The sequence below is a fragment of the Cryptotermes secundus genome, unplaced genomic scaffold (genome assembly GCF_002891405.2).
Source record: "Cryptotermes secundus unplaced genomic scaffold, Csec_1.0 scaffold584, whole genome shotgun sequence".
Classification (NCBI taxonomy): domain Eukaryota; kingdom Metazoa; phylum Arthropoda; class Insecta; order Blattodea; family Kalotermitidae; genus Cryptotermes; species Cryptotermes secundus.
The window spans coordinates 1,518,436-1,543,411 of record NW_019735468.1 but is presented as its reverse complement, the minus strand read 5'-3'; the positions used below and the strand labels follow the sequence as shown (position 1 = coordinate 1,543,411).

Here is a 24,976-nt window from a genome sequence, read left to right as displayed (position 1 = left end):
ATATTCTGCATGTCAAAGGTCACATATATAGTACAACAATAATGTACGTGTATTAACCTTTATGATCCACTGTTGAACAGTACTTGATATACTACAGACAGGAATTCAACCTGGGTGCTTCTCATATATGAAGCAGAAATGGCATCCACCACACCACAATGTTCTGTGGGGTGTTACTGCAATTCATCCTATCCCATGGAAGAAACCTAATTCACAGAAGTATAAAAATATCGATGAAGAAAATCACTGTCAGTATCCACGAAGATCTTATGCAATTAGGACCAGAGATCCTTGTCCTGATAAATTAATTCTCTTTCTTCATTTACTGATATAATTATCAGTTCCTGTATAATATACTGCTTCTTTAATTCACATGATTTTCAACAGCTGATACATATGATCTGCAAATGGTAATTTCATTACCATTTTGAATATTACAGTTATGAATTTGTAAGTCTGTCTGTTATCCTTCAAGTCTGATTATTCTGATTTCACACATCAAAGTACAGATGCAGGATTGACATTCAGTACTGCTTGAAGGGACAGTTCAGTCTTCAGGGGTTACGAGGACATAACAAGCAAAATAAGAGCAACTGTATCAACAACTGTCTACACCTTCATGCAGCAGTTCCTATGATTAAACACACTATTTTCAGCTGAAAGTCTGCACAGCCCTGCGTAAATCCTTATAGTTCTGTGCAAGAAGAGCCCACAGCTCTATGTACATGACTTCAGATCACAGTCTTATTGTCCTCTGCACAGTGACAATTTAATTTACAGAGAAGATGAAAACATACATGACAGATTTGTTTACAACAAGTTGTTAGGGCACTGATGTGTGTTATGTAGCGTGACTGCTGGAAAACAATGTTGTATAACAATAAGTGATTCAGGAGTGCTTTGCTCCTTACACATTGAAATGGCACCATTCATAAAACACTATCACTTTATATTAATATATACAGGTACAAAATAATGATTATAAAAACAATCTTATAAATACTGTCCATACAACAATAATGACTGTTCAATGTGCTACAGTTAGCCTGATTCAGTTAGTGCAAATATTTAGTTTATCATCATTTTGGAATGCATCATATGATACAGTTTCCTTACAAACAAGGAAGAATCATCACTCCAGTGAAAGTAAATCACCCATAGAGACAGCAGACAGGAGAGAATCTCATAGGCCATGTGGGAGCCTGCTATCTACCCATGATGGACACACCATGATGATTCTTTCACTGAGCTTTGGTGATCAAGAGATTCCAGAATAACATAAAAAATCATTCTCCTGTTAAGTATAGTCATGAGAATAATAAATATAATATCTTTTGTCTGCTCTACTTTGTCACAACAGTGAACACTGCTCAGAGCTAGACCATTCATTCAACAGTACTTTGACATTTAAATAAAATGAATCTTGCAGTACCAAGATGGCCTCTCAGCAAGACCCCCCAACTCACTGTGTAATGTGACTACCATGATATTTGAACTGTAAATCAATATAACTGTGCTTTGGCCATACTAACACCGGGGATAATCAGTTATGGATCACGTGGAGAAAGAATGGCATGAGAAATGTGAGAACCCTCATGGAAATTTGCTAGTGTGTTTGTCATATATCCAACCTGCATTTCGCAAGAAGACAGAACATTCCTTGTTAAGCTCGAATAGGAAACTTCTTTGGTATTTTAACCAATGCTTGCCATTGCCAGACTTCTCTCATGGAAGTCAGAATGTAACATGAGATTCAGAACTTTGTTTCTTTCTCATTCTTGGCAAGAACATTCACCTAACTCCCACCCCACCCTCATCAGCACTTTAACTCTCAGCCCACTGGCAGCCAGCTCACTTTCCACCCCACCATTTTATGCAACACATTAACATGTAGTAGTACTTCACAATAGAGACAGAAATAGCAAATAATCTACATACATCAAAGTAACTGCAAAATGCAGATACAAGTACCATCTAGCAACAGAAAAAGAAACTACCTGCTCAAAGAATTTTCAGAAAGAAAAACTGCTGACTCTCAAAACAGAGTTTGAAATGGTAAAAATTTCTACAGTAATTTGGACATGGCATCTCTTTGCTGTTGTTTACAGGCATGAAAGTGTTAAGATATATCAGAGAGAGTCTATATGCAAACGCTGAGATTCACTTGGAGGAAAGTTTTCAGACTCCGCCTACATCAAAATATAAGTAATAGTCACAAAAATTATACAAATAAGAAACCCAAAGTGTTTCAGGTCAAGTGTCACAATATCATTTCTTCATATCCTGTTGAAGTTTTTATTGAATTATGGTGCCATATCTGGTTACATTACCTGGGCAAATAACTGAAATATCTCATCGGCTTCCTGCAATGATTCTCCACGTACACATGAATGGTTGCATACCATTTACCATGTACGATGATCTAAATAACAAGCACAAATGATTTATAGATGTATTTAAATTCTTTTACTTATTTATTACTAAAGGTGCACCAATGATGGCAACATATAATTAATAAATAAAGTAATAAATAAATGTTACTAATACGGTTTTAAGTTTATAATTTTGTATACATATAATACTCGTACAATACCAAAATTTCTGTGCTTGTAATCTGTACTGTGTTAATTTCTGTTTAACAGCTGACAGCTGAAGAACCTTGCTTTATGAAATCTGAAGCTCTCATGCCAGTGAAAATTTAGTCTGTGATCCCACTTATGACACCATGTAGTCTGGTAGGTGGTCCCCAACACTGTGGAGGAACATGATGCCCTAGTCTTCAAGGCATTAATGCTGGTATCTACCTACCAGATAATAAGGTGCCACATGCAAAAATACCACAATCTAAACCTTGCTTTGTCACATCTTCTTACTTGGAATGAAGCAGCAAGAGGGTACAGGGACAAGAAGCAGGGCATAGAAAAATTAAATCACAGTTGTGTACATGATCCTGTCTGAAGCTGTACTGCCTTTCAGCCCAGTCCTGTACAAATAACAAATCAGATTACTGGCTACGCCATGGGTGAACACTGCTGATCAGAATCTAACAAAAGACAGAAGTAATGTGAATAATTACACAAATGGCAGAAGGTATAACGGACAAAATTGGTCATATCAGCGAAAGAAAAGCTCTTAAGACACCTTTCCACAATACCTGATTCATTTAGGCCATTCTAATATTATCTTGAACCATATTTTCCACAACTGTGTTACATTTAATCAATATTGCTAGCCATGTTTAAGAAAACTGGAATTCTTTGTTTCAATCTAAAGTGCAATTACATTCTCATCTTCCATGTGGGAGAAGTGCACAACCTGATGAAATTTAAAAAAAAAACACTTTTCTGGATTATGGGTAACAACTCCCCATCATAATATGAAACCAAACCATTTTCTGATATTGTCAATGCTGTAATATGAGAAAGCAGTAAGTAATAACATAAATGATATAAACTCCGTCTCAAGTGCAAACAATATTTTGTGTCTTTGATCTTGCTTCCCCACACTACATGTTTCGGCCTCAGATGGCCATCATCAGGTGTATAACACTCACGTCGCTGTCACACTGCACCCAGCTCAAAATTTAACATCTAAAACACTCTCCCTGTCATTATCAACTTCCACTCCGTTGACAGCTGTCTGGCTCGTAGATTATTTCACACACATTAATTTTACTTTATTGTAATGGCACCATAATAAAATCTTTAGTTCTAATTTTAAAACCTTTAAATTCTATCTCCAAATTTTAAAATTTTTTAAAATNGATAACACCTATACAGTGTGGAAACAAGAACTAGCCGCTGCAGCACTTTAAACATAGGGCGAATAACCCTAATAATTTTAAAAAATTTTAAAATTTGGAGAAAGAATTTAAAGGTTTTAAAATTAGAACTAAAGATTTTATTATGGTGCCATTACAATAAAGTAAAATTAACGTGTGTGAAATAATCTACGAGCCAGACAGCTATCAACGGAGTGGAAGTTGATAATGACAGGGAGAGTGTTTTAGATGTTAAAATTTTGAGCTGGGTGCAGTGTGACAGCGACGTGAGTGTTATACACCTGATGATGGCCGTCTGAGGCCAAAACATGTAGTGTGGGGAAGCAAGATCAAAGACACAAAATATATTGTTTGCACTTGAGACGGAGTTTATATCATTTATCGTATCGAGTGCAACAGGATGCTTAAATATAATATAATAACATAAACCTACTTTGATAAAGAAGCCTAGCATGCTTCACAGGTTATTTCCTGTGCACAGCAGGCAAAGATGACAACAAACAGATCAATGATTAGTATATTATAAATTTCAAACAGTACCTGAGCAGTAGTAGCTACAATGGAGTACACATCTAGAACACTGTACTGATAACTCACTGGTTGACCTACATCGGATTCATGTACCAACAATCAGCTTATGGTTCTTAGCAGAGTTTGAAGGATCACAATATTTCCCCCACAGACAATGGCTCCTATATATCTGATCATGGCACAAACCTGGGCAATACCTCCAACAGTTACCTTGACCTGAACTACTTTTATTTGGATGTGGAGTCATCCTACCATATTAAATAGTATTACTAGTTGCAGTGGAAAATGCAAATAACATCCATATACTAGTCAGGATTCAAGTCAAGAATGCAAGCTCCACGTATATTAATGTCCATGGCCACTTTGACCAGAAGATATAAAAACCCCCAATTCTGAATAGAGGCTGGTCCAAAATTCTTCAATAACATGAACATGGTGTTTAAGGAGATGATGTAGCAACTGTAAATGTACTACTAGAACAATAATGTTTAATTATGTGTTAATAGGGAAGGCATGAGAAAAATGAATGATCAGAGGGAACAGTGAAATATAAGCAAATCATTTACTTCCAAATTTCATAAATTCTAGGCCAAGTACACACTACACATAACCTCTTATGTTTCATATGGTCCATTCATTCATGGAAAATCAGTATGACCAACATATTTCCAAACCACAGAGTGCATTACCAGAAATACTATTGCAGTCAGCCACAGTACAGTACTCAGTAAGTCTCTATTTTCAGCCTTAACGCAGTCTGTGAAGGAACATACCAAAAGATCTGACACTACATAGTCTAGTTCATGACAGCATCATTACATACCCCACAAAAGAAAGAAAGAACACTGGAAGATTACAGTCTTCTAAGATGTGATGTAGCATGCTACATGTCTACCATATTACATGGTGTCACATCCCAGAAGAGAGCAGTCTTCACAGCAACCACCAGAAGATCCTGAATTTTCAACAAGAACATATCTCCTCATAGAAGTAAACAGTACAAAATAAGAATTCTTACTGAAAGAATTGGCATAAGTAATAATTTACATTTTACAATTTTAATTTTGATAATGAACAAAGTCCAAGAATGACCTTGAGAGCAGAGTACTATAATGCTGTCTCAGACCACCTTCAGAGCTCTCTTACCTTAATTCAGAAATACTGGAAATGTGTTCAACAAGAACATATCTCCTCATAGAAGTAAACAGTACAAAATAAGAATTCTTACTGAAAGAATTGGCATAAGTAATAATTTACATTTTACAATTTTAATTTTGATAATGAACAAAGTCCAAGAATGACCTTGAGAGCAGAGTACTATAATGCTGTCTCAGACCACCTTCAGAGCTCTCTTACCTTAATTCAGAAATACTGGAAATAAAGTACAGTATACTCACAGAGAAGACATTTCTGCCTCCAATCAAACATACAAAAATAGTCTGGTGGAGAATACAGAGAAATATGTGAAAGTTAAATTTCTCTTTTACATCTGATGTGCAAATCTGAAAAGTAAATTCAAGTAACTGCAGTGAAAGTGCACAGAATAATTTCCCCAACTGGCATTTCCTTCACTAAATGCAATAGGTACATTTGGTCCCAGTAAATCATCTTAACAAAGTGTTGCTGCAGTAAGAAACTCAAGGAATAATCAAGAGCACTACCTGCTGCATCTTGTAAGATCTATTAATTTTTTTTATTATTTTCCTCTTAAAATTCAGGTGCAGCTTCTACAGACGAGTGGCTTATAGTCAAGCCAATACAGTAACATATACTCTTATGAAAGTTCTTGTAACAAAAACTCTACCAATACAACTACAAAAGAACAGGTAGGTGATCATACTGCTAGTAACGTGGTACTGTACCAGCATCTCATCTGTGGTTTCAAATACTGTGTGACAAAAGGAAACAATTGACTTATCATACAAATGCAACAGTATTTTGTTATTAACTAGATGGGTAACTGCCATGCTGAAATACCTGATACACCATCCAATATGATCCCTCATGCCAATCAGAGTGCAGTACTCTCTACAGGAGAAGAAGATCGCACAGGTGTAGTTCCGCCTCCAGCTTTAGGTCGAGGTGAGGAAACTATGTGACTTTGTTGACAGCATCCCTCCTTAATTGGCTGGAGAGAAGGTGGGTTTGCTGATGGTGTTAAAGCTTCTGGTGTTGTAGATTCAGACGAACTTGGGCTGCGACCTACAAAGGTAAAAAAATCGAACTTCACAACAAACAGAGATGACCAAGAATACCTTAAATCCATATGCACTCATACACATGCAAAGAGCTTCCATTTGGAATCCTCTCCCAGAAGAACTAGGGAACTATTAAAACTAAATATAAACCAGATGAAACATTTGACAGGACTACTTATGGGACATTAACACTTAAAAGGACACCTGTTCAAACTAGGATTAGTAAACAGTACACCTTCAGAAGGTGCCATAACAAAGATGAAACAACCTCACACATCCTTTGTGTCAGCAAGGTTCTAGCTGATTTTAAGATTTCAACCCCTGGGGCCTCCCATAGACAATAGTTTTAAATACTTTAAAAATATTTTTAATATTTCCATAATATATTCAACACTTATATCACCTAATATAGCTTGACACACGGTATACATTTCATTTTTATATTTTAACTTTTATCTTATTTTGTATCTTCTATTTTAATTGTAATACCAACTTGAGGAAAACTCTTCGTTCTTATATAATATGACACATGCTGGACTGGATCCATATTGGTAGTTCAATAGCTAAACGTATTCCTATGTTAACTGCCTGATAATGGTCTTGTACAACCGAAACATGTAGCAGGAATAAAAAGTCTAATTGTAAAACATTAAAAGCAAGTATATTTGTTGTGTGATGGTTAACCTAATTCATATATATGTCCCTGGGACTCCATTTCATGTAGCCAAGTGGTTATCAAAAGAGCCCATCAAGCAAAGTACTGTGCTATATCCAAAGTGCAAGGTTTCTAGAAAGCTAATCTTAGAATGGGGATCATTCACAGCCATAGTGCAAAGTTTGTTTAAAGCCTCCCCCTGTAATTTAATCTACTGTAATCTAAAGTAATATCAGGGAACTGTGAAATCCCTTGACACTTGCTGTACAACAGTGTATCAATTTGGGAAATGTTTTTGAAGTCAGTGTTATTTCTCAAGCATCATTCCCTTCAGCTACATAAAAGTAAAGATGTAGGAAATACAAAATCGCATCCTATGGAGGTTGTGAAATTGTAAAATGTGCCATAAAAGGAGTCATTAGCTATGATCTAACAGCTCAAAACATACAGAACTGAATAAAATAATATTTCAGAACGAATGACAGAGTAATGGAAACTGAACACTGTTTTTAAAATATATCAGTACCATACTGCAGAGTTTTGAGGTCTGGCACAGTATCTGGGTATCAACATTTCCAAAAATCACTGAATAATTTCTGGTCTGTTAGTGTCCTTCATTTGTACGCAATTCCAAATTTTTCAATTAAAATAAAAAGGAAAAAATCTTGTCTTATAGGTGAGTCTGTACAATATTTAAATTTATATCTATTTATTTGGCATTATTCTTGGACTTATCTGTTGTCTTGCTAAAATAAGTCTATAGAAATTACTGCTTCTTGATTGGTAAATACCTGTCAGAAATGCATTAAACTACTATAAGTGAAGTTACATACCTGTGTAGTTGTAAATGTCAAACTCTAAGTCTTGAGGTAAGGGCATTCCAACAGACAGATGCATGGCCAAGCCTTCCAGCCACACTTCCATTACTTCGAAAGGTGGCCTGCAGCATGAACATATAAACTTCACTTGTGCTGGATAAAGGGTAGAGTACAGACACATGCACAGAGAACAGAAGCAATATAACAGTCATCTACATGTAACTGAATAACAGTTTTGCTTTAACTACTATCACAATGTTGCCACTTGCAAATAGACGACCCCAAAAAATGTTAAAGTGTATTATGTTTTGTCTAGAATTTACAGCCTACAGTCTACAACTAAAATAAATTCAAACTGAGCAACAGATTTCTAAGTAAAAGGATATATTACAATGACAGTCTTTCTCAGACATAAGTTAAATGACAATTCTTCACCCCAATCAACATGAATTTGCATTGTACTGAGTTTCAGGTCATACCTAACTATACTGTACTGGTACTACAACGTATTACAGAAATGACTACTACAGGGGGCTTAAATACACAGTTCTGTGCCAGTTATAACACATTCCTCTATTTGCATTCTTATTGCCATCTGTTTATAGAGCAGGATGGCAGCTAGTAGGCTGCTGATTTCCAACAGGATGGTCACATGCCACTGCATCAGTCTAATCGAAGGTCCTGTTTATGCTCAATAAATGCTTTCAATAAAGCTACTTCATTCACTTGACACTACAACAGCTGCTGAAAATGGTGCCATCCAAAATACGTGGTGCAATCCAAAAGTTCCCAAAATATATTAATAACAACTATTACATCTTGCCTAGATCTTATTCTGCACCATCACCCTCAAAGTAGTCCCCTTGGGAGCGCATACACCTATCCCAGCGTTTCTGCCACTTTCCAAATGCATCCTGGAAGTCTTTCTTTGTTAGGGTGTTTAGTACTGTATGCGTTTCTGCTTGAATTTCCTCAACTGTATCAAATCTTCGCCCCTTCAACTTGATTTTCATCTTGGGGAACAAAAAGAAGTCACATGGAGCTAAGTCTGGCAAGTATGGTGGGTGGGGAACAACTGCCATCTTGTTTTTAGCCAAAAATTCCTNAGCTTTTTTTGGCCGAAGTGAAGAAGGGCTCTTCCATTGTGACGATTGCTGCTTGCTTTCAGGGTCGTAGCCATAAACCCAACCTATGTCACCAATGACAACCTTCGAAAGAAAGTTTGGATCCTCTTGAAGCTGTTGCTGAAGTTCCCTGCAGACTTCCAAGCGATGCTGCTTCTGTTCATTTTGCAGCAGTCGTGACACAAACTTCGCTGCAATCCTGATGTTCAGTTCCTCTGACAAAATTCGTTGACATGTACCATAACTTAGTCCCAAGGTGTTACAGAGGTCTTGGATGGTTAGTCTACGGTCTTGCAGAATCAGATCCCTAACTTTCGTGACATTTTCTGGTGTTTTGCCTGTTGATGGCTGTCCCGAATGATCGTCATCATCAGTCAATGTTCGGCCATTTTTAAAACGCTTATACCAGTTGTAAGTTTGTGTCTGGCCTAAACTGTCTACACCAAAAGCTTGCTTCAACATTTGGTGCATTTCTGCAGCGGTTTTCCCAAATTTGAAAGAAAACTTTATACAGACACACTGCTCTCTCAGGTCAGCCATCGCAAAACCGCAAACTCACGGAAACACAACAATGGAAATATGTTCACCAACAATAAACCCAACCACTGAACTCGACGCCGCTTGCCACACTGATTTAAGAAGGATGTGTGAGGAGACACCTAGCGGTATTTCGATGTACTAATAACCATTCGCGCGCAAAATTCAAATTTTGGAAACTTTTGGATTGCCCCACATATGTAAAGCTCCCCAATCCATCTGCATTAATGTAAGTCTATCATCTCACCTCTTGTCTGGATTCAGATCACAACAAAGAAAGGCCACTCGGCAGAATGGCTCAGGACACTGGCAGCAAAACTTCTCTCGAAATACATGCTGATTCAGACCAAAGTCTGACGATCGAGGCAGATAGTCGGGATCAGCATGCACACGACCTATAATCTGTATAAACCCATGTCTTATCAGTAATTCATCATCCCTAAACAAAACAACAGCCTCCCAAACATGAATCGTGAAGTCTTCCAGTCTCAACATATATCCACTATTATGCAGAATACTGCAATTTATTTTCTGAGGAAAAGGTACAAAAACACAAACCTAACAGCTACCAAGGAAGAACAGACAAAAGATAATTTACTATGGAAAAGGTATGAATACACAAACCTGACTTCTCAAGAAGCCAACAGTTGCTCAGCTACTCAAGAAATTATAGAGAGAAGATTCACAATGTCTTAAATTTATAATCTTCTTTCGTAGTTCCACTTATATTTTAATTGTAATTTTTCTAATTATTCCAGACTGTCAGAAGAAGAAGCAAGGAATCAAGTACTGGTAATAACATTAACTTAAACACGGCAATACCATCTTCCTTTCCATTAGTTGCAATCAATATGACGGTGTTAACAATCAACAGCATGAGAGTGGAGAACATATGCAAATTGATACGATTCATTAATTCTTCAAATGCAAATAATGAAAAAATGTATGCTGATATCATAATGTATGTATCATGCCATGTAAGTACTTTCTGACATACAGTGTAAGGTAAAATTTATACACATTTTTCCAGTTATAAGCTGTCTGCCATTCACATACATAGTAAGACAAGATGTCAGCTATGCAGTTAAAACATAATACATCATATCTGGCCAAAGAGTCTGGTGACTGAATTTATACTGAGGGGGGAGTTATATTGGTAGGCATGACAGCAGTACAAGCATATGTGTTTAGTGATGACATCATATTACAGACTAATGTTGCCAGCTTAGGTAAGTGATAAATTAAGCTTCACAGGCAACAACTATGGCTACTGTATTCATCACTGACTGCCTTAGCAAACAATGTATGTGCATGAAATTCAGCAAAGCAGCTCTGAAAGTTCAGACTTTCAGTGGCATATTCAGAAGTGGATGAAGCAATGAGCCTAGCACATCAAAATTGAAGGAAATTAAATTATTTCACATTTATTATCATTTCTTATAACAAATTCAATAATTTACCACACCATGTTTTAGAGCAATGCATCACACATTTGGTATAAAACAGTCCTTAAATTACACCATAATGTATTGTAGCGTATTTTGTGTGTCACGCTACAAATAAGTTCACGTGGGTCTCCTGATATAGCGAATTTATTCCTTTCGCTCGTTTACACACACTTTACAGTCATTTACACTTGCAGTGTTACAATCACTGCTCACAATAACTCGGCGATGCTGGACTATCTCCTCTGGCGGTTGTTCCAAGGCTGATCCCTTAGACGGCTATTCCAAGACTGACTTCTCCGAAGGCGATCCGAGACTGAAGACTTCTCGTCGAAGCTGGGCTATTTATAACCTTGGCCGCTGCTAGACAAATGAATCCTCTGTTATAGCAGTGGAAACGTCGCTTTGTTGGCTCCGCGTTTCCTACGCAATAACCCATTGTTATCGCGTTGTCTGTGGGAACGCTTTGTGTATTCGTCGTATCCGTGGAGATTCCTGTTAGAACTACAGTAGAGCAATTGTTGTTTATTATGCAACGGTCTATTCTGGCGTTTCCACAGAAGTGACTCTTCTGGGTTCCAGACACGTTACATTGCTCGCTTCTAAAGGTTGTTCGTCCCCGAACAGCCTAAAGGTTCTCCCTCGGTTTCGATTCGCGGTGTTCTGTTGGCAACGTCTGCATTCGGCCTTGGTGTCTGCTGGCATCCTTGTGCGGTGTCCGTCTAACCGCATCCGCCCCTCTCTTCGGTGGTGCTCGCCCCCGAGCACTCCCGTAGCCGAGGATTTGTTGAACTCGTTGTCTCACATTCATTCTTCACTTTCATTCATCTTTGTTGGGGAGGCCGGTACTCTACCGGTTCCTCCCATAAGGGCCGTTACCCTTTTTCCGTTTTGGGGGGGGTCACCCCCTCCACAGTGTCCAGTGTCTAGTTTTCGGTAACTCGCTGGGAAGTCCCGCTGGTAACTTCACAAGTTTTAACCCGATGATTTTCCTGAATGTCCGGCTGGCTGTCCTCTCGTTCTTTGGATGCGGCCGCTGCTTTGTGCATGCGCTTTTTACTCTAATATTGCCCTCTGGACCCACCTGAAGTCTTCGCCATTTAGGGGCTCCCCTTGCAACGTTGTTCCAAGTTGGGTTGGTCCCCATGATGTGTCCCCTACGTCATGCTACTTTTGCACGGAGGGACATCCTCTTGTCTATTGGCGTTCTCCGTGCCGCTTTCTCTCGGCGTCTTGTCTCTCGGGCGACGGCCAATTCTTTACACTGGCATCCGAAGGTTCCCTTGGGAGCTTCCTTCTTGGAGTCATTTCTCCAACGTCGTGCCACTGTCGCGCGACGGGATGTCGTTCTGTGGCCGACGGCCAACTCCTTCTGGGGTTTATGAATTACCCGTGTTGCATCCTTCGCTGTCTGGCGGCGGCACTCCGCGGCCAGTTTCTGGTCCCTACGCCTTTTCTTCGGTTCTCCAACCGGTATTTTCGGGGCGTCTTCTACAGGGACTTCTTGATGCTCTGCCGCCTCAGGTTTCGTTTCTACGGAGGTCGGCTCTTCATCTGTTTCGGGCACTATTTTCTTGTGGGAAGTTCTCCTCTCTTCCCCCCAGGCTTTCCAATTGGCCATCATCTCGTTATGGCGGGCGTCGGCCTTGGCCTGGTTTGCCTCCATTAAGGCCAGCAGTTCTTTCTTCTCCGCCTGCCTATCGGCCTTCATCTCTTTCAGCATCTCATCTGTTTTTTCTTGGCCGGCGCTTATCTCCTTCAGCAGGAGTTCCAACATCTGCTGCGTTTCCATTTTTTTGTAGGACGCGTGTTAAAGTTCGAAGTCACTTCTGACACCAATGTAGCGTATTTCGTGTGTCACACTACAAATAAGTTCACATGGGTCTCCTGATATAGCAAATTTATTCCTTTCGCTCGTTTACACACACTTTACAGTCATTTACACTTGCAGTGTTACAATCACTGCTCACAATAACTCGGCGATGCTGGACTATCTCCTCTGGCGGTTGTTCCAAGGCTGATCCCTTAGACGGCTATTCCAAGACTGACTTCTCCGAAGGCGATCCGAGACTGAAGACTTCTCGTCGAAGCTGGGCTATTTATAACCTTGGCCGCTGCTAGACAAATGAATCCTCTGTTATAGCAGTGGAAACGTCGCTTTGTTGGCTCCGCGTTTCCTACGCAATAACCCATTGTTATCGCGTTGTCTGTGGGAACGCTTTGCGTATTCGTCGTATCCGTGGAGATTCCTGTTAGAACTACAGTAGAGCAATTGTTGTTTATTATGCAATGGTCTATTCTGGCGTTTCCACAGAAGTGACTCTTCTGGGTTCCAGACACGTTACAGTATATTGAGATTCATATTTCATCGTGATCCAATTTTCTGTATACATAGCAATCTTCGAGGAAGAAGATAAAGTTTTATTTGACTGTCATGTTAAGTAAAAAGTCTATTGGAGCAGTATGAACAAAAAAGAAATTTGAAGAAAGCAGTCTTCTGGGATTTGCCACCGTGTATATGTGGTGTTAACCGACGTTTCGGAGGAACGTATCGCCTCCATCTTCAGGGTAGAAGAAAAAATATATAAAAAATCTGCAAGCAAAGAGACCGTGAGAACCGGTAAAAACAGACAGTCTGCTTTAACCGGTTCTCATGGTCTCTTTGCTTGCAGATTTCTTATATATTTTTTCTTCTACCCTGAAGATGGAGGCGATACGTTCCTCCGAAACGTCGGTTAACACCACAGATACATGGTGGCAAATCCCAGAAGACTGCTTTCTTCATAGTCACCGCCGTGAAAGCCTCAAATCTTACAAAAAAGAAATTTGTCTAACAGCTTTTAGTGTAGACTCAAAATACAACAATTAATAGAAATTACTGGATGGACAAGACCAAACCATTATGTATTTTGTGAAAATAATGCATAAAAACATAGAACAGCTTTGCAAGTAACAGACTTCCTCTACCTGCAGTCAAGACTGACTCCCACAATTTCTTACCTCACAGAGAACGATGCCAAAGGAAAAAATATCCACTTTCTCATCATACTTATTTCCTTTCATCATCTCTGGTGCCATCCAATATGGATTGCCCACCACTGTGTATCGTTTTTTACGTTCACACCTTCGACTTCCGGTGCCACCACTGCCGCCTCTCTTGTTGCCATAACGACGTCGGTCTGCCATGCTGGCACCAACACCCCCACTACTTGAGTTGTTGTTCTGAGAGATAATTCGTGCCAGCCCAAAGTCTGCCACGACTACAGTCTTGTCCTACAGAGAATAAGGATTCATCTTTTTGTTGCTATATATTATCATAATAACTATCACCAATTGGTATTTCCATAACAGTCTGTCATCTTGTGACAAAGCCTTCTCAAGTCTTTTCCAACCCCCCATAATGATACAATTAACCCTTTAAAGCCCAGTGGTTACCATATGCACCACCTGCTTTAATATACTAAAACTCTGCATTGCGCTCACATAGTGTATCTGTGTTTTGTATGGTTCTCACAGTAAACAGAGATTATTTCCTTAAACATCATTAACCAGTTGGTCTTTGTAGTGGAGATGTATGAGGTGGTATCAGAAAGTTCCCAGGCTGATACTGTCATTTGAAAGAAGATAAGAAGGGAGACCAAGGTCACACTTCCACAAGCCTATTGCATCAGCCTGCCACGTGACACCATGCTGTGAACATGCACTGTTTTTACACGAGTGCTTTTTTGATTTCACATTTCGTTGTGTCTGCGATGGTTGGTAAATTTGACAAACGTGTCTACANTTTCTTCATAGTCACCGCCGTGAAAGCCTCAAATCTTACATAGCGTCTACATCAAGTTTTGCGTGAAGCTCATGAAATCTGCTATCAAAACCCCGGGAATGCTACGTGAAGTTTTCGGAGAACATTCAAGCCGGACAGTGGTTTTTGAATGGCATTCATGTTTCAAGGCCTGTCAAGTGCCAGGTGAAGATGACAAACATTCAGGGTGACCAAGCACAAGCAAAATGACAGAAAATGTTGAAACATTTTTAAGATCGTTGCCATCAATCCACAAGCTCACAGATACTGCTGGGATCAGTTATGGAGTTTGCCAGGAGATCTTAACAGAAAATTTGATTGTGCACCGCACTGCTCCTTCATCATGACAACGCATCCACCCACACATCCCTGAAAACCAGTTTGTGACTAACAACAACATGATTATCGTTCCTCATCCTACCTACTTGCCAGACTTAGCCCCCTGTGATTTTGCTTTGGTTCCTAAATTGAAAATGAAACTGAAGGGATGACATTTTGAAACAACGTCTGACATCCAAAAGGAATTACAAAACAGTACTCAACAGCATTAAGGAAAATGACTTCCATGGTGTTCATGAAGCATGGAAAAACCGATGGGATTGCTGTATACATTCCCAAGGAGATGGCAGCCAAAATTGTGTAATTAAGCCAGCATCTGTCTGTTGACCTAGTCCGGGAACATTCCGATACACTTCACAATGTGTTTCTTGTGAGACATGAACCAAATTTTTATATATTATTTAAAGTACATTCTGTTTTTAAAGGGTTAAAATGTATTTTCTTAGTAAAAGCACTACTCATTTGTATCATACACACCACCACAATAGTGTGGGGGAAGCAAATAATTTCAGTCTACAGGAGTAGTATGGAATTCATTAATCCAAAACCATACAAAAATTTTCTACACTCCCAAGAAGAATACAATGATGTACCTCTCTAACAAGGCAATTGTGAGAGTTGAGATCACGATGGATGATGTTCATGGAATGGAGATATGACATGCCCGATGCAATATCCTTGGCAAAGTTGACTCGTTGTTCCCAGGGCAGAGCTTCATTCAGGTCATGAATGAGGTCCTTCAAGGTGCCGCCAGAAATAAATTCTGTGACCAAATGCAGCTTCTTGTCTTTATACAGGACTCCAATGAAACGCAAGACATTGTTGTGGTGCAGGCTGCGCAACACCGCCACCTAGGGTCATAATCATAAATTTAGAACAAAGCAAGCATGATTTGACAGATGACCAAACTCATGTGTCACTGTCTACCAAAACATGACACTGCATGCGTCATGAGTGCTGAATAATATAATTTAGTTTCAATTGCTTTTGCAGTAGTTGTATTCTGCCTAAATGGAGCTTCGTTCTTCTGTTATAAACTCAGCAATATACCTTTTACCTTTTTAATAAAAAACCAACATACAGGACTCCAAAAAATACAACATAAATCCACTTGAAACTCAGTAATATTCAGTTCCCAGTACTCTTATAGGATGTTTCTTACAAATATTTACTCACCACTGGCTCCTGTTACTTCACCAAGCATGGGCGAGTGTGAGTACCCATACATGCTTATGCGCACGCACACACACACACACACACACACACAAAAGATAAAGGGTATAGAGTGCAGAATTTTATGTAGATCAAGATATCTCTATATTGATGGAACAATGTAAAGCAGTCAGACAATTTCATGAACTCGTGTGAAAATCAGAAGAATGACAGATTGGTAGCCAATGGACTTTTCAGAAGCAAGCAGATGAAATGAATATGAATACGGAAGCTCTTAGGCTGATTCCAAAGAGAACTGGAATATGAAGAAAATCAGTCTAATGATGGTGATTAAAAGGGAACTGTCTCTCACAATATATCCCAGAAACAAATCACCACATTGACAGCTTAGGGATATCCAAAGCTTTATTGAAAAATCACACACATACACACACAAACAAACAAAAACACAGGGTCAGAACTGAAGGGAACGCTGACACCAAAGGAAACGTCCATTACTATTTTTTCCTTCCAAAATAGTCATGTTTTTAAATGATTACTGCATAGAATTTAATGAACAAAGAACAATTCTTTGGCCAAACATAGTCCTGATCCTTTCCACAGGACACAAAATAAAATTCTTGTGTCAGAATACATAGCATTCTTTCTGGATATTATCCCCTGTGGCTTCATTTTTAATTTACTGTAGGTAAAAAGAGAAATATAATGAAATAACTTTCAGAAAACAACTTCTAGCAATGCTTCCTGGCATGGTAGAGATGCTGCAAAATAAAGAACTTAATGGACAATATACCAAATAATGATTAGTGACAAAAATACTTCTTTTACAGAATTAGGCTAATCCCTTTACTGTCAGGCATCATACATCCATTCAATCAATTTTCCTTAGTATGTAACAGACTTTTATCCGTTTTCTGTTACAGTTTTTAGTCTCCGCAGGGCCAGTTGTGTCTCCCATCTTGTCTCTGCTAATAATTTTCTAACACTTGGCCAACATTCAAACTACCTGGTCACTAAGATTATCCTGCAATTATAAGTTACCCCACATCAATATTTTTAATTTTCTGCCATGAATAATAATAGTGTCTATCAGAACAAAGATGACACTGGGGCTGCAAAGAGGGGGAAGGCATGTAAGTAATTATATTGTGACATGTTGACCCCTACCTCCCCAGCGGTACGTGGCGGTAACGTAACGCTCGCGTTACTACGGTAATAGGCGAGTTCCCGCCCCGCCACTCCCCTCCGCGGTGACGTCACCGAGGGATATCGCGGTCGCTAGGCAACGCGAGTCAACAGCGGTGACGTTACGATAGTAACAGCGGCCGTTTTCCGTATGGTCTGATCGAGGCTACATGGGGCGCAGCGAAGGCTATTCAGAGTAGTTGTACTGAGTTGTACTGAGTCAGTTGCACTGTGACAGCCGCCGAGTCGAGACGTAGAGTCAGCCAGTCAGTTGTATTCTGGCATTTGGAGTGTACTATCTGTGATACTGCAGATAGCAGTAATCGTAAATCTGTAATTTGGGTGATTGTAAGAGCGAGTGTGAAATAAAATTCGCTACATCGAATACAGCGTGAAGTTATTTGTCGCGATATACGCCCGACACGTGACAATATGTTCATGTAGCAAAGGAGTGGGGGACTGTGCTCACTGACATCTTTATTGTAACAGACAGTAGTGATGCAGAGAATTTTAGAACCATTCAATGTAACATATGAGGATGTTTAATTTCATTCCATGACCGATCTTGGAAAAACACGCAGCTTTTCTTTTTGTCACATACATATAACAAGAATTACAAGAATATGTGATGCTACAATATATTCTGACACAAAAATTATGAGTTCAGGACAAAGCACTTGACGATCAAGGCCCTGTAATGTATAATGCAGTGGTTTCAGAAGTAACTGAACTTGAAACTTGACAAACTCAATCTGCTACTCACCTCTTTGAGGAAATTCTTTTGGGCCTCCTCATCTACTCGGTATAGTTCCTTCAGCACCATAACCTCACTTGTGTCTCGATGTGTCACTTTGTACACTTGACCAAAGAAACCTTTACCAAGCAATTCTCCTTTCACAAGGTCTGATGCTCGAAAGATACGCTGACTCTTGGGTTCAACTCTAAAAGACCTGGTTCGTGAAAGGTCACAGGTTTCACGGGTTGGAGGTGACCTGTTTACAGATGTGTATTAAAAAAAAACATTAAGCTCAGTGTTACTGTTACGGGTCTGCAAGGATGGAGGAAGAATGTCAGAACACGTTTATCAGCAATTAATCCATTAACCAGTCACTCCTAAAGCTTTAGTATCCAATGTTTAGGAAGTGCAACACTTTTGACAATAAATGTCTGATTTTGATCATAGATTAGTATTCCTCCAGCTTGAATGCAACCTTCTTCCACTTGTTCAACAATTCAAACGCTAAATAAAAAATGGATTATGGACTGACATGCATAGTCTTGGATGCTGATGAACCTCAAGAAAAATGCACCAAAGTAAAAGAAATGACATACATGCATGCACAAATATTTCAAAGCTGCAACAAATGCTAAGAATATTTAAAGTGAAACCAACATTTTAGTCATTCTGAATTATACATTATGCCATATGTGAGAATATAATACCTCCATTCTTTTACACTTATTTTCTGTTTAAGATATAAATTCATCCTACAGAAGTTCCTTCCCCTCACATCAATGAGGAAAAACAAAAATTACAAATTCAAAGCTGTGAAAGAGAGGGTAGCACTTGACATATCATCAACAAAGAGAGACAAAGAGAAGTGGTACTTGCAACATTTCATCAGTATAATGAATATCACCAATGTGAAGATAACAGAAGGCTGAAACAAAATTGCTTATGTTGACTGCCTTCTATCTGTGTTTTCACAATGGAATTTTCTGCTTCTTATATCTCTTATTTTACATAACACACTTCTGATTATAGATGCATGTTATGCATTTCTAATTCCAGCTGTTGCAAAAAAAAAATCCATACAATTCATACACATAATTCTGTCGCCCCCACTAACCCTTCTAGAAGCCGAGACATAGAAGAAGAACGTTCCTTGCTGCAGCTCCCTTTCCCACGGCGAAGCTGCCTACTGCGAGAGCCACTGATGTATCCCTCATCACGTCGCTTAAATAGCCTCTCACGATCAGGTGGATGAGTCCGTGATCCACACACTCCTGTACTAGGTGCAGATGGAGGGGTGATCATTGATGCAGGATATGGAAAACTTGGCCGTCGCCGATTCAGGGCATCTGGGTCATGTTCAATTGTCAGCTGTAATGCAGAAGATGTAACTGCTTGAAATAAAGTCTAACTACTTCGGGGAGCAAAAAATTGTTTTAAACCATCTTCATGTATAACTAACATAAAACCTGACTTCTGATTAAATTTGTACTCAATCTGGTTAAATTCATTTTGGTCCATACACACTGCAGCCCGTAACAATTTTTGCATTTATGGTATCTTAGTTTACTTAATGATACTGTGACATGACACCTGAAAGCGAGACTAGCAGACAGAGTAGACGTTCACTGGTAGGTAATGACTTGGTAAACAGGTTCCCACAGCAATGAATATGTAAGCATTGTTGGGCTATAAGGATGGAAATAGTGTTTCCAGGCAGCTGAGAAGAAAATTGAGGGAATCTCTTGAGATGGCAGCTGAAGATGTTTGAGAAGAAATGGCAAGAAAGGAATTAGGCTGTGCAAAAGAAAGCTTAATGTGTGATGCAGTTACAGTGAGACTGGTATAACTGCTGTCTTGAAGTTTGCTACCAGGATGTGACAAGTGCAGACTTGAGAACCCCAGTGTGTGTGTGGAGATCAGTGGCAGCGCTGTAATTGCCTTTAGTTTTGAATGGTGTGTATAAGATGCCAATAAATCCAATCATCCAATCCATACCACATTTAATATTCACCCCTAACATGTGATAATATTTTATCAACTATATATGTTAAAACATCAGATTCATTTGAGACCCAAAGCAATTTGGCTTTACTTTTTGTGTCCGACCACAAGTGTCATATTTAGGTTCAAGCATAATTATAACAGATGTTAACCCTTCAATTTCTTTTTAATGCATATTCTAAATTAAAGCTGAAAGCAACGAAATCAGATAAATGTATACCTACACAGATGTTACTAATCTAATAACCAAATTAGTTTTCTGATTATATACAACAAAATTAGAATGTTTTATTATACTTTTCTCTAGTAAGAGTCAAAGAACTATTTTAAATCCAGTTGATCTACAAAAATTTCATCCACATACAAGACGTAACGAAATAATCCTCGAAGGACCTACCTGCAAGACTGTGTCAGAGTAACGAATGAGGTTCTCTATATTCTCTATGGGCTGATCTTTGACAGGAGTCCCATTCACCTCCAAGATTCGATCCCCAATATGTAACGACATAAGATCACTGCTCATGTCCAACCTGAAGAACAGATGCTCATATAAAGATTACAAATGTAAATCATGCTAAATACTTGCAAATCAAGAACCACACTTCTTAGAAACAGAGGAAACAGGAAGAACATATATATTTTTTGTGGAAGAAATACTCTCAAGAAATTCTGAAATGACTTCAAGAATTTAATCTGCATTAGTGTCCCTTAGTGGAGAGATTAACTTTGCAAGCCATTAACTTCCTAATTTATAAATAACAGATATTAATTTACAATATTTCAGGATTTACTGATCTCCTTATGGGATAATCATGAACAAAAGTCAGAAAAACGCACAAACAATCTCTAATATCCCACAAAATAATAATGTAAACTCAAATCTCCAATATAAAAACTTATGACAAAATTTGAAGTCATATGTGATATCATTACACATTTAATTAACAAAATTTTGATCCAAACTTTTCAGGTTAAGGTTATAAATAAAGCATGCCAACATTTCCAGTAACAAGACTGATATCTGCTTACCTTTCCTTCATCATGGGAAAAAGTCAAGCACTTTCATAAATTTTTACATCAACAGTGAATTTGAATTAAATGTTCCTATTATTTGAACTCAGTCAAAACAGTGCAGTGTTGTATCACTACTGAAGCGCTTCTGTTTATATCCATTAATGTGCTTATAGTAAATTGGCTACAGGTGCAAATTCTGCCAAGGCATTATATAATGTCATTCTGGTACATATTCAACAGTGCTCCCTGCTTCATAATACTTGTACTACTAACGCACACAGCAAATGAGTAAAACGATAAAACATGAAGTTAGCAACAGTATATATCAATTTCATCTTCAACTGCAGCTTGCTGTACCCATTCTGTTACCTCCACTACAAATCCAATGCTCTACTTTAATCATTCTTCTTGTGAGATGAAACACTGAAATATCACCAGCTGAGGCTGTGTCCACTTATGCATTCATGACCACACCCATACTGCACTTGTGATGATTGATTTTGGTGAAATCTTACAATTAAAACTATCTCTGGCACAATTATGATACATATTTAACATACCTGTACACTTCAGTCACTAAGAGATGCCACTTTACTTTAAGGACTACATACGCTTTCTTGTTACTAAATACCAACAGAAACAAGCAACAAAATCTGATTACTCGTAAGTTACAGAATGCAGATGAATATTGTGACATGTCTAGCCATTGCTGGGCAACGGGAGGTGGAACGAGTTACCACGAAGACAGACTCTGGAACAGTGGAAGTGAGGTTACAAAACAGTAAGAGAAGTGGTGTTTCTCCGTGCCGTGCATAGCCGAGCTGAAGCGCACTGGCTGCTACACAGCAATAAACAACTCTCGACAGTGTTGCCCAGCAACGCCTGTAAACACGGCATTTACACTACAGCGAAGCGAGGGGGGTTTTCCGCTGTCCGCCTGAGGGTTTATAAGGGAGACTGGAATGCATAAGGAAGTCAGTGGAAATGTAGCAACTTCCGAAGCCAGTCAGTATTCGGAGCAATCGGAGGCAGTGTAAGTCTAGCAGTCGCCAAGTTCAGTTGTAGCAAGTGAATTGTGAACGTGAAGAGGACGTTATAAGTTCAGTTGAAGCATAGCAGCCGTGGAAGAAGAAGAACTGAATGTGTGATCAGAAGAATTTATGTGATAATCAGTGATAGTTTGTGATAACTGAGAAGGTACTGGGAGTGTGTAATTCAGTGACACTTGCATAGCTCCTGCGTTATAAATATTTGAAGCCTACTGAAGATAGAGTGAAGAGACTATTGTGTAGGGTTGTAGTGTGTAAACCCGTAACACTGTCATAATCAATTGTAGTTACGACTTGTAGGTTGTTAAATAAACCAATTAACAATCCGAACGGCGTCTTCAGTGGCAAAACAAGTTAAAATATTTTAAATTGTTTTCTGATTACAGGCTTTTGTGACACTTTTAATAAAATGTGCCTGAAGCCAAATTACCAAGAAAATTAATTTTCCAGTTATAAAAATAGAAAATAAATGAAGAGAAAAGTATAAACACAACAATGAAACAATTTCCATTTTTGTTGAATTGGCCAAGTTAAATGATCCTGAACTTTGCTTACAATAAAGTCAATTGTCAACCATGCTAAAGATATGATTCTTATTTCACAAAACTAAATATTAAAATCTGCTAACACATTAGAACAGATATTAATTTTTATAAAAAAACTGTATTCTTTAATAAACCAATATTTCATTTCATCTTCCACATTCTGCACTTACATGCAAATTGGGTCACACATTTTATCTTAAAGTCTGAACACAAAAATAGCATGGCACAGCAAAATACATTCCAGTTCAAGAAATTAATACATGACCCCTGCCAAAAAAAAATCTGTTGTATATAATACTCAATTTGTTCACACAAATCCATGTGGACATAAAAAGTAGCAGGAATTGATGAAACTAATACAAAACATTTCAGCAAAAATGCAAAGGAATATTAAAGAACGAAATTCAACATCACTTCTTCTTAACGCATGAAATTTATACATCCAAAACAAACGCAACTTATTTAAAGATATATACACATAATATCATAATATTGTTTACACAAGCATATATATTTCAACATACGTAACTTTATTATAAGCAAATGAATTTAAAACAAACTGGATAGCAATGCCCACACGCAAATGCTTATATCCATGGCCACCAGTCAAAATATGACCTGGCCATAAGGCTAGAACTGCAGCATTCACAAGCTGGGCATCTAGCAACATTTATGGTAATATTATGTAACAGGATGTAGTTAAATCCAAGTTTTTACACAATAAACGAAATTAAGATATCATAACACCTCAACAGCGTTCACATGCAAGACCAGCAAGTGGTGTGCCCTGCAGATTTATGGCAAACTCAAGGTCATCTGAATACTGCATTTCAATTTTATATGTATCAAAAAATATGTACCTCAAAAAGACAGGGTAAACTATAAATATACATTACACAGAATTGTTCCTACCAGAAACATGAGCCCAATTTTACATCTGTTCATTTTATTACAGCATGATGGTGTAAATTGTACAAACATAAACAGAAATAGCATTATTTCATCCCAACAGGTGATACAGTAACTTATGAAGGCATGTCTCATGAAAAACACAACAAATAAAAATACCCTAAAATGAGACCTTATTCTAAACTGTGCTCCAGGAATTTCAGCACTACAGCTGATTTTTGCAAGCTTCAGGCACAACACCTTACATCCAATGTTTTATACTGCACACATTTATTAACCCCTTTTGATCTCCAGAAATGTTCTGTTTTCTGGTCTTGAAATGATCATTGAGAAGTGTTTGTCTCCATGAGACTGGCTTCTGCAGTCTCAAACCAACAATCAGTTTTTAAGAAACAGTGCAGCTTTCTTCCTGCTGCTTGTTTCCAGTTTCCTTCTGCACATTTGATTACATTTTATTTCAGAACTTTGTGAAAAGTCATCACAAGCACATGAATCATGAATTAGGCTTACTGAGAAATGCATTCTTTTTGAGACAGAATGACACTTTGTAACATTAGGAAATTTCAATTAGCATTTTTACTGAAAATTAAAGTACAAATTTCCCATCATAAAAGACAGTTGTGGTCTATACATTATGGTGAAAACAGAGTAGCAGCAGTAGTAGTTGTAGTAGCAGCAGAAATTCAAGATTTACTCAAACCATTCTCCTCATCTATCCTTCTCTTGCAAAATAAACAAGTTTCTACAAAGAAGAAAGTCATCTTCTGGGTTTAGGCACCGTGTATTCTTTGTTTTGGCCGACGTTTCGGAGGAACGTAGCGCCTCCATCTTCAGAGCAGTTGAATGGCTTGGAATGCGGAGAGCAGTAGCTGTGGTGATAGGATGTGAAAGTTGCTGCTTATATACGAAGTAGTTAGGGAGAACGGACCAATGGGAGCAGTGGGGAGCGATTAGGACCATATATGGTGTTGTGTTGATTAAGGGAGGGGGAAAACGGCCAGAGAATCCAGGAACCTTGAGGTCAATAGCACTAGGAAGTGCGGTAGACAAGAAGAACCGGTGGTTGGGGACAGGATACTGACGTCAATGACATGACGAAGAACTGGGGTGGCTTGTAGGATTTCTCTTGATGGA

At 38.5% G+C, this 24,976-nt stretch overlaps 1 protein-coding gene across 3 annotated transcripts in view; it reads right to left on the bottom strand.

The window, feature by feature from the left end:
• Positions 1–2,969: 2,969 nt before the first annotated feature.
• Positions 2,970–24,976, bottom strand: part of LOC111869391 (LIM domain kinase 1) — a 37,438-nt gene continuing 15,431 nt past the window's right edge. For 2 of the 3 annotated variants that reach the window (XM_023860893.2, XM_033753403.1), the window contains 8 exons: positions 20,723–20,855; positions 19,439–19,692; positions 18,352–18,580; positions 15,824–16,081; positions 14,090–14,362; positions 9,892–10,046; positions 7,999–8,105; positions 4,158–6,514 (listed from right to left, as the gene is read on the bottom strand). In XM_023860893.2, the coding sequence (XP_023716661.1) occupies positions 6,324–6,514; positions 7,999–8,105; positions 9,892–10,046; positions 14,090–14,362; positions 15,824–16,081; positions 18,352–18,580; positions 19,439–19,692; positions 20,723–20,855 (1,600 nt within the window). In that variant the 3' untranslated portion in view covers positions 4,158–6,323. Of the gene's footprint in view, positions 2,984–4,157; positions 6,515–7,998; positions 8,106–9,891; positions 10,047–14,089; positions 14,363–15,823; positions 16,082–18,351; positions 18,581–19,438; positions 19,693–20,722; positions 20,856–24,976 lie in introns of those variants that run through there. The other variant, XM_023860892.2, reaches the window with a different exon arrangement.